The sequence below is a fragment of the Eulemur rufifrons genome, chromosome 7, assembly GCF_041146395.1.
Source record: "Eulemur rufifrons isolate Redbay chromosome 7, OSU_ERuf_1, whole genome shotgun sequence".
In the NCBI taxonomy this organism is placed as follows: domain Eukaryota; kingdom Metazoa; phylum Chordata; class Mammalia; order Primates; family Lemuridae; genus Eulemur; species Eulemur rufifrons.
This window is the reverse complement of record NC_090989.1, coordinates 119,356,200-119,367,134: the sequence shown is the minus strand read 5'-3', so window position 1 is coordinate 119,367,134 and position 10,935 is coordinate 119,356,200. Positions and strand designations below refer to the sequence as shown.

The following is a 10,935-nucleotide window of genomic DNA, read 5'->3' as shown; positions in this document are numbered from 1 at the left end:
AGTTACCACAGGTATCCAGACCCTTCTCTGGGTAGTGTAGAAAAAAAAGTGTGAGTTGGTTTTGTATCCTGCAACATTTCTGAGTTCATTCATTAGTTCTAACAGTTTGTGTGTGTGTGTGCATGTGGAGTATTTAGGGTTTTATACATATAAGATCATATTGTCTGTAAACTTAGATAATTTTACTGTTCCTTTCCGATTTGGAGGTTTTAAATTTCTTTTTCTTGCCTAATTTGCTCTGCATAGGGCTTATAGTACAGGTTGAGTAGTTGCTATCTGAAATGCTTGGGACCAGAAGTATTTCAAATTTCACATTTTTTTGGGGGGGGGGATTTTGGAATATTTGCATTATACTTACCAGTTCAGCATCCCTAGTCCAAAAATCTGAAATCCAAAATGCTCCAATGAACATTTCCTTTGAGCGTCATGTCACTACTCAAAAAGTTTCCAATTTTGGAGTATTTTGGTGGATTTTCAGAATAGGGATGCTCAACCTGTACTATGTTGAATAGAAACAGCAAAAGTGGGCATTGTTCTCTTGTTCCTAAGGCAAGGCTGTCAGTCTTTCACCACTGAGTGTGGTGTTAGCTGTGGATTTTTCTTTTTTTTTTTTTTTTTTTTGAGACAGAGTCTCACTCTGTTGCCCAGGCTAGAGTGAGTGCCGTGGCGTCAGCCTAGCTCACAGCAACCTCAAACTCCTGAGCTCAAGCGATCCTCCTGTCTCAGCCTCCTGAGTAGCTGGGACTACAGGCATGCGCCACCATGCCCGGCTAATTTTTTCTATATATATTTTTAGCTGTCCATATAATTTCTTTCTATTTTTAGTAGAGGTGGGGTCTCGCTCTTGCTCAGGCTGGTCTCGAACTCCTGAGCTCAAACGATCCGCCCACCTCGGCCTCCCAGAGTGCTAGGATTACAGGCGTGAGCCACCGCGCCCGGCCTGGATTTTTCATATATGGACTTTATTTTGTTGGGGTAGTTTGCTTCTGTTCCTAGTTTGTTGAGTGGCTTTTTAAATTATGAATACATTTGCCTTTTTAATAATCATAAGTTTTCACATAAAATCCAAGATTTCCATCTCTATTTTAAAAAAGTAAAAGATCTATCAATAGTGTATTCACATTTCCTTGTGGTTTCTGAAGCTGCATTAATAGCTGCTTTCTTTAAAGACAGTACGGTCTTCAGATATGGTCTCCACCTAGACTTTTTCACTCCTTTTACTTATCTAGCCCGTAGAAAGATTTACTTTTTGGCCCCTGAAATCATAAGAGCCTACATCAATTGAGTGCTTTCCAGGTGCCTGGCATTGTCCTAAACCCTTTATATCTATTAATTCATTTAGACCTTATAACAGCCTGTCTAGTAGGTTATTATTAATGTTATCCCCTTTTCAGAGAAGGGATCATTAGTACAGAGCTAGTAAGTGGTGAAACAAGTAAATGTAGCAATAGAATAGTAAGTGGTAATGGAAAAAGAATGGATTGGCAGAAAACAGTTGTGCTTACTGTTGGTGCCTCAGTTTTATACATGAGTTGAAGACTATGGAAAGTGCTTGAATTGAACTTTGTAACAGCAAGTTTCCTCCTTATTTCATGGTTTGTGGTTGTGCACTAGGTATTTGAGGCTAATAAAATCTGAACACTCCTGAAATGAGGTGTTAGTGTGTGCCTTCCCATGTGAGTATACAAACCAATTCTTAGTTGGTTAGCCCAGAGTGCTACCCGTACAGTGGACCCTTGAGCAACATGGGGGTTAGGGCCACTGACGCTTGAACAGGCGAGAATCCACATGTAACTTTTGACTCTCCCAAACTACTTAACTACTAATAGTCTACTGTTGACCAGAAGCCTTACTAATAACAGAAACAGTCGATCAACACATATTTTGTACGTTGTATGTGTTATATACGTATTCTTACAAAAAAGTAAGCTACAGAAAAAAATGTTATTAGGAAAATCAGAAAGAGGAAATACATTTACAGTACTGTACTGTACTTATCAATATCATAAATTTCCATTGTCTGTTTACGAGATGAATTGTCTGTCTGAAAGGGCAGGCAACTATAGCTGCAGACCTCAACCTATGGTACGTAGCAAGCAATTCAACTTTTTCTTGCAATGTTGTGACTGTTCTCTGCTTCTTGGGAGCACTTCCACAGTCACCAGTGACACTTTTTATGGATCCCCTGGTGCTATTTGAGGTTTATGGTATTGCACTAAACAGGAGGAAAATTACTCAAGAACTTCAAGAGATCACTTTTTACTGCCATACGAAATTTACTGGAGAGAGGAACTTACACGGAGATGGCATTTTAAGTGGCTATTCGCAACACATGAGCTCACCACAATAGCATCAGAGGTGGCTATGATATTATTACAGTAGTACAGTATGTAGCACAGTTAATTTTATGCAGTTATGACTTAATACTGCATGATTATGTTTACTTACATTTCTCTTGACTACGAATGTTGCCATGTATGGTCTGTAAGTGTTTGCGTGCATAAGTTTTGATAACTTTTATTTGTTTATTTATTTTTGAGACAGGGTCTTGCTCTCTTGCCCAGGGTAGAGGTCAGTGGCATGATCTTAGTTCATGCCTTGAACTAAGATCTTAGTTCAGCCTTGAACTACGAGGCTCAAGCAATCCTCCCACTTCAGCCTCTCAAGTAGCTGGGACTACATGCATGTGCCACCATACCCAGCTAATTTTTCTTATTTTTTGTTGTAGAGATGGGGATTTTAACTTTTTATAATAGATGTGTGTATATTTTATGGTTGTAAATGATAAAAGAGACTAGTACCTACATATATTTTATGCATTTGTGACATATTTAACTTTTTCTTATTTTTTTCAATATTTCTAGGCTATGTGGTTCATCTGCAATTTTTTTCAAATTGTCATAAATCTCCAAAAATTTTTCCAATATATTTATTGGAAAAAAAAACACATGTATAAGTGAACCCACACAGTACAAACCCATGTTGTTTAAGGGTCAACTGTACTCAGCTTTGTATTTGATCGTGAGAGTGAAGTTGTGGTGCTGATGGAGGAAACAAATATGTCCACAGTGGTAACCAGGAACCCTGGTAACTTACTCAGGGCTTTAAGGATTCTAAGTTGTTTGTTGGGATTAGAAAACGGTCCTTTTAGGCCGGGCGCGGTGGCTCACGCCTGTAATCCTAGCACTCTGGGAGGCCGAGGCGGGTGGATTGCTCAAGGTCAGGAGTTCGAGACCAGCCTGAGCGAGACCCCGTCTCTACTAAAAATGGAAAGACATTATATGGACAACTAAAAATCTATATAGAAAAAATTAGCCGGGCATAGTGGCGCATGCCTGTAGTCCCAGCTACTCGGGAGGCTGAGGCAGTAGGATCGCTTAAGCCTAGGAGTCTGAGGTTGCTGTGAGCTAAGCTGACGCCACGGCACTCACTCTAGCCTGGGTAACAAAGTGAGACTCTGTCTCAACAAAAAAAAAAAAAAAAAAAAAAAAAAGAAAACGGTCCTTTTTACTTGAATAAAGGATATGAGCATATGCAAACTCAGACCAAAATACATTTCTAAAATGTTTTCTGGTTTCTCTTTGTTTAGGAACAGCAAGACATTTCACTCTATTTTTTGAGTTAAAGGAACATTTCAGCTGCCTTGCTGCTAATGTCAACATGATGTCATTTTCACAAGAAACACTAGTCTGGTGTTTTTGTTTTTTTCTTTTCAAAAAAAAATTGAAAAGCAATATAAATCTTAACTGAAGTTCTTTGAGAGGTACCTATAATGAGCATTTCCTTTTTTCACTTACCCATCACTATATGGTTTATTCTGGTAATAGAACCTTGATTTTCTTTTGGAGAATTAGGTCTCCCTATTCTTTTTGTTTGTTTGTTTGTTTTTTAGACAGAGTCTTGCCTGTAGCCCTGGCTAGAGCGCAGTGGCATCATCATAGCTCAATGCAACCTCAAACTCCTGGGCTCCAGTGATCCTCCTGCCTCAGCTTCCCAAGTATTTGGGATCACAGGTGCGCACCACCACACCCGGCTAATTTTTTCTGTTTTTAGTAGAGACAGGGTCTAGCTTTTGCTCAGGCTGGTCTCAAACTCCTGATCCCAAATCATCCTCTTACCTTGGCCTCCTAGAGTGCTAGGATTACAGGCATGAGCTGCCACGCCCCACCTCCCCCATTCTTTGTCTCCAGATTAAGGTATATGATTGGGTATATAATTCGGAATTTGCCAATGAGACATAATTCCAAGATTTCATTGGTACTACTGGGAAATAAATGCTCTGTTTCTCCTGGAATGCTTAGCTATAAGGGTGCTATTGAAACTGCCCTTTATAAAATTAATAAAGGGCTGCAAAGTGGGAACTGTGGTAGGTGCCTGACCTCTGCAAGGGTATAGGCATGGTTTAAAAAAAAAAAAAATATATATATATATATATACACATATAAAACCAACCATTGTTCTCTAGCTTGCTTTCCTATGGTTGCTTACTACTCAGGAATCATATAGCTGATGGTCACAAAGATTCTTAGCTTTCTTCAATGTTCCAATAGATAACATCACTGTTGTGAAACCTAAGGCTGATCTTTGAGGTGTCTTCCAGACTCTGCATTCCCATGGACCAATTGACCCAACCAGACCAGTGGCCCAAGGAACCAACTCCACTGGTCTTGCAACCTGGGAACTAACTCAGCAAAAGAAGACAATTTCTGCTTACTGAGCCTATGAGTTCATCCCCAACCAATCAGCAGACTCAATTCCCTAGGCCTTTGCAAACAAAACTATCTTTAAAGGCCCTTTCTCTCAAATTCTTGGAGAGATGGATTTGGGATTTTCCTCCTGCCTCCTTGCAAGACACCTGCAATATTAAACTCTTTCTTCCCTGTAACCCCTGCTGTCTCAGTGTATTGGTTTCTTCTTGAGCAGCAGGCAATGAACCTGGTTAGGCTGTAACAATATCAGTTGAATGCTGGGGAAAGGTGGGGAGGTGGGAAGAAATCAGTATGTGAGAATAGATTCTCTAAAGTCAACAGAGAGGAAAAGAGAGACCACATCCTGGTCCTGATGACATTGTTTGCACCCCTGAATCCAACCATATCGGGAATTATCTATCAATGGATTTTTCAGTTATTAAGCCAAATACATTCCTTTTCTTAAATCAGTTTTAGTTTGAGTTTTTGACACTTGCAAGGAAAAGCCTTCAATGTTACAGCACAAAATAATTCCACTTATTACACAACAATACGTCTAAAAACCCTCTTTCCTTCCTCTCTGTATCTCAGTATCACTCAGAATGACAGCTATGTTAAATCCCTAGTCTCATGTTTTCAAAACCCCCAGAAACTTTCTCTCCTAAAGTCAGCTCATTCTAGGCTTTTTTTTTTTTTTTAACTCTCACTCCCATCCGCAAAACATTTTGCCTCTGTTGCTCACCCCCACCCCACCCCACTTCCTTCTAGGGAAACATAAAATCTAGCTGCACCTCCGTATGTCACCCTAGCCTTCTGAGGCTCCTTTTGCTTCTGTTCCTCTATTCCTTACCTAGATCAGCAACATGAATGCCTGTCTGAACAGCAAATGATCCTTTCTCTTAGAAAGGGTGAAAGTCGGGAAATACATGTTAAGTGTTCTGTTCTGTCTCATTTGTATTCAGTACACATAATCTGTTTGCTTGGACATTAATTCTGTTTGCAAACAGCTACCAGCTATGCCTGGGGATCCCTTTGGGTAAGTTTTGCCAAGATATTGCCGCCTTGGGTTGTTGGTGTTTGAAGGGGGTGAGGGAGGAATCAAACTAGTCAAACCAGTTTGGTGGTTTTTACAAGACTGAGAACCCGTCAAGTCCTGGATTCAGATCAAGCTGATATGGAGTGCTAGGGGCAATTTAATGATTATTATTCACTCTATGGCCCGTTTTTTCCCCCTCTTTGGGTTTTCTACAGGAACAGCAAGAGGCCCTCAATCTTGACAATTGCCTCATTCAGCAGTTTCTTCTTACGCACATTTGTCAGACTCTGTGCCCAGGACTCTTAAGTGTCCTAAGAATATTGACTCATTCAAAAGCAGCCCAGCTGCAGTTGGCAGGGCACCAGCCCTTGCTCCATAAAAATCTAGACTGTCTCTCTACATCAAGAGGTATCCAAAACTCTATTATGCTGGGCACTCAGATGATCCCCAGCCCTTTTGTGACCACATTGGTTATAAGCAGTTTGAATTCCATTCTTGAGTATACTCAAACTGTTTTTGTGTCACTGTCCTGTCCATGGCTGGACTTTGAAGAGTTTCCCCAGTTCTTGGGCTCCTAGCTTGGAGGAATCACAAGCCTTGGCCTTCGCCAGGGAAAGAGATGATAGACACTCAGCAAGTATGTGTGAAGAATTCATTGTAAGGAAAGTTTAAGGGTGCAAAGCAAAAGTACATTTCCTAAGGGGAAATGGGTCTGTTTACACGAGTGGAAAAGACATTGTCTTCTTCTGTTTTTCCTTTTATATTCTAGTAGTATATATTGATGTAAAAGGTCAGTTATAATTACTTACGACTATATGTTATGGGTTTTGGGGTTTGGATTTTTCCAGGTATGGATATAACTTAAAGGTTATGTTCCAGACTTTCCTTTCTCCTGTATGTGTGATGGGGAAAGTCACTGTTTATGGTGTTTTTCTATTTTCTGATTGGTCCCACTGTTCTACGGTCTAAGTACCCCATTCTTTAAGACTGAAATAACTGTTTTCCCCGGTTATTTTTCTGTAACTATTTCCTTCTCATTGTTTTTCTTTAACTGTTTCCTCCTTCTTGTTTTTCTGCCTCTATCATTTCATTATCTCTTGCTTTTCTGTCCCTAACATTTGGCATCCTTGGGCTAGGGGACTGAGTAGGGAGACCACCTAGCAAGACAGCTGCCTGGAACCCAGGGAACTGTCAAGATGGCTCTAGGAGACATCTCTCCTTTTAAAAGCCCCATATTTCTTTTTCTCATGAATCCTGCCAACCACGATGGACTAAAATCTATTATAGTGTCCTGGAAAGGTAGGAAAAAGATGGGATAGTTGAGGAGAGTTTAATGAAGGAATTATTTAAAAAGGTGTGGACAGGGTTAAAGGAAACCTCTGAAAGCCATTATCAGCCCCAGCCCCGAAGGGTTAAGGGCAGCTAATGGTAAGGAACCAGAAAAAACTGTAGAAGAGGGTCAGAGGACTGGAGTAATGCCTTTCAGATGAAGAACATAGCCACTGTTAACAGGGGGCCTTACTGCGGGTGGAGGGGAAAGCCCCTAATAACATCCTGCCTTCTAATCTCCTGCAGGTGCCTCAGACTTGCCAAACTGAAAGCCAGATTACAATTGATGTAGTCTGTAAAGGTCAGCCGTGAGTCAAAGAGCACAGTGGAGAGTGGATTTGAAGGAACAGAAGAAAAACCAGCAGACACCTCCTGTCTTTTCTCACAGCTAGTACCTTGGTTCAGGCCTCACCCTTTCTTGCCCGGCCTAGGGGCATGGCCTTCCTGCCTGTGCCATTGACCCATCTAATGCATTGCTTTGATGACCAGGTCTATTTCCAAGAGATGACATTCATTCGGCCTGGTATTGGGGTATGTAGACCCAAGTAGAGGAACCAGTTCTGCAGTGTCCAGACCTTTCCCTAAGAGGCCTTAAGAGTAAAATGTCGGGTGGACTCAGGGATATCCGAAGATCTTTCCAGACCACGATTTACGGATGCTGGGAACATTTTTAAATATCAAAGAATCGGCTAACGACTTTTAAACGCAAGCAGTTGGGTGGAAATGGACCCAGACTGCCTCCCTGCTCCCTTCCAGAGGACTACGTTGCCCAGGCTGACAGGCGATTGCTTCCAACCGGCTCCTCCTTGGGCGTGTAGGCTAAAGGGGCCCGGGGCGGGCAGTTTCCCGTGACTAAGACCCTCCCATCGCGCAGGGAGAGGAAGTCCCTCAGCCCAGGCACGAACCCTGGGCGCTCCCCGCGGTCTTCTACTCCCACACCCGCTGGGTTGGCACGGTGGGGCGGGGTGGGAAGCGGGGAGTGGGGAGCGCAGGCGCAGTGTGCGCGCCGGCGGCCCCCTCTCCCTCCCCGCCCCTCTCAGTAACCCGGGTCGCGGTTTTCCAGGCCGTGCGCTCAGCGGCCTCAGCTGGCTCCGAGGCTGCATACCGCAGCCCCAGCTGGAGCACCGGGCGCACCTTCCTCGCCGCGACACGCAGGTAAACGGGCCCCGGGAGTCGGTCGGCGGCGGCGGACTGGGACCTTGATGCTGCCTGCCCGGTCGCCCCACAGGGAAGGAGTGGGAGCGGACCCCGAACCCCACCACCTGTTTTTAGCCATGACACCTAAGGGGCAGAGCCTCTCTTTTCGGGTGGGGGCTGGGCTGGGGGCGAAGCGCCTCGACCCCTTTGCAAACCTTCGGTGGGGCACTGCACGACGCCTGAAAGGCCGCGAAGCCCCGGGTTCTCTGCGCTGCTCTCCTGGAGAACCTGGACGCCAAGATGCTAGGGTCAGCATCAGCTATGGTCCCCGCTTCCCACAGCCTGCCACCGTCGCAGGTATGGGCCCTCCCCCAGCGTCCATGATACAAGCCAGTGGCTATTGCTTTCCTGTCGCCCAGGAGCCACTCAGGCAAGGGTGGGTGAGTTCTTGTGGCGTCATGGGATCAGTTTCAAATACAACTTTTTAAAATGCTGTTTAGTTTTAGACATATGGCCAAGAATTTATATTTCTCATTACTCTCTTAGTCCATGACTCTTGAACGCCAGTCTATGTGGGTTGAGATTTTCGCGGCAAATCGACGGTTTGTAGCTATCTTGGCGCAAGGAGAGACGAGGGCAAGGATTAGTGGAGGAAGGGCTCTGCTGCCCGCGAGTGTGGCGGCGGAGGCTCAGGGCAGGTCCTCTCAGCCTCCGCCAGCCCCGGGGAGGAAAACACGACTCCTTCCTTACAGTGCTCTGGGCGCTGTAGAATTTCCACACCACGTGCGCCCATTTGGCCTCATTTGGGAGGAGAGGAGAGGGAGGAAGGGCTGCGCCGGCTGGCAGGAAGGAGACTCGTGCTGGGGCGGGTGAGAGCGCGGCGCGGACCCGCATCTCGGTCGAGGCTTTCACCGGCTTGGCGGGGAGCGAGACGCAAAGCGCGCATCCGAGGGACAATTGAGGGCTCCGAGAGAGAGTAACGCGGTGAGCGCAGTGGGCTGGGGGCGATCTCCGTGGGCTATTCCTCCTGAAAGGACTTTGATCAGGGTTGCCCGTGTCCGTGGTGCTGAAGTGCGCCCTCGTCGACTGATTCCTGGGCCATGGCCTGCCCTGCCCTGCCCTTCTGTTCTGCACTTTCGCCGGAAATAGGCCATCTCCAAGGCAGGTAGCCAGAGTGGAGCCCTGTGAATACTGAATCCCTTTGCACACGGGTTGATGCTGGCTTCTTGAAGATAACATGAAGGCAAATGTGGCTCGCCTTGGAGGTGCAGATAAAGCATATGGATAACAGGTTTACCTACGTGAAAGTATGCACCTTCAGTATAAACACGAAATCTCATGTATGCTATGTAAAATACAGGTATGTGTATATGTACATAAACATAATGCACATGTAAATACTCTCATCCTGTTTCAAAACTATCATGAACTACGAGTCACACATTTTCCAGAGCTTTTTGTAATCCATCTTTATTTTTTGACACCTCTAGTGTTTCTGAACTCTGTGGAACCATTAATTTTCATAATCATCTGTTCCAAAGGCACAGAGCCTGTGGATTGAAGTGTTCGGTATTTGGCTGAGCAATTAAGCATAATATTTACACTCATTTAAATTACAGAACAAAGCTAATTTAGAAAGGTATAAAATTGATATTCATACAAAAAAGTTCTTAAAGGAAGGTGAAGCAAAAAGCATTAATGTAAATTTTAATACAGAACAATATCTAGATAATTTATAGAAATTTATAATCTGAAGAAAATATGACTAAGTTTTATCATAATGCTGGCAATTTCAAATATATTGGTATATGGTTTGTGAAGTTCTTAAAGATTATATTTGTATTTTTCAGAACATCGATATGCTTTTTTTCCTCAGGAAATGTATGCTCATTGTTAGAAATTTAGATAGTAGAGAAATGCATAAAACCATAGAAAGCTATTGTAACGTCTTTTTAAAAACTATTTTATTGTGGTAAGAACACTTAACATGAGATCTACTCTCTTAAATGTTTAAGTATATAATACATTATTATTGACTATAGGTGCAATGTTGTACAACAGATCTCTAGATCTTATTCATCTTGCCTAACTGAAATTTTATGCCTGTTGATTAGTAACTCCTTATTTCCCCCTGTCCTCCAGCCCTGGTAACCACCATTCCACTCTTTGATTCTATAACTTTGATTATTTTAGATACCTTATATAAGTGGAATCATGCAATGTTTGTCTTTCTATAACTGGCTTACGTCACTTAGCATGTCAAAAGATTCATCCATGTTGTCGCATATTACAGAATTTCCTTCTTTTTAAAGGCTGAATTGTATTTAATTGTATATATATACCACATTTTCTTTATCCATTCATCTGTCAAGAACATTTAGATGTTTCCAATGGAAATAACATTTTTTTTTGAACAAACATTTGTGCACTTATTGATTATATTCTTACAACAAATTCCTAGAAGTAAAATTGATGGTTCAAGAGTGCAAAAGCAAACTGTGCTACTATCATATTATATCACCCCTGGTATCCCATGGCTCAGGATTTTGTGCTTGGGACAAACTGTATATGATGGAAAGTTTCAACACAAAAATAGGTAAAAGCCAGATACAACTACTGGACTTATATATACGTGTGTGTGTGTGTGTGTGTGTGTGTCCATGTTTTGTAAATAAAAAATGATCAGTCTAAATTTCTTAGGTTTAGACTTGTTTTTTTAACATTAGAGTATCACATACTCAAATG

The 10,935-nt window shown here is 42.9% G+C and overlaps 1 protein-coding gene across 1 annotated transcript in view; it reads left to right on the top strand.

Moving 5' to 3' along the window:
* The first annotated feature begins 8,180 nt into the window (after window positions 1-8,180).
* Window positions 8,181-10,935, top strand: part of SLC35G2 (solute carrier family 35 member G2) — a 37,051-nt gene continuing 34,296 nt past the window's right edge. Inside the window, exon 1 of the mRNA XM_069473207.1 lies at window positions 8,181-8,360. Coding sequence (XP_069329308.1) covers window positions 8,256-8,360 — 105 coding nt within the window. The 5' untranslated portion in view covers window positions 8,181-8,255. The remainder of the gene's footprint in view (window positions 8,361-10,935) is intronic.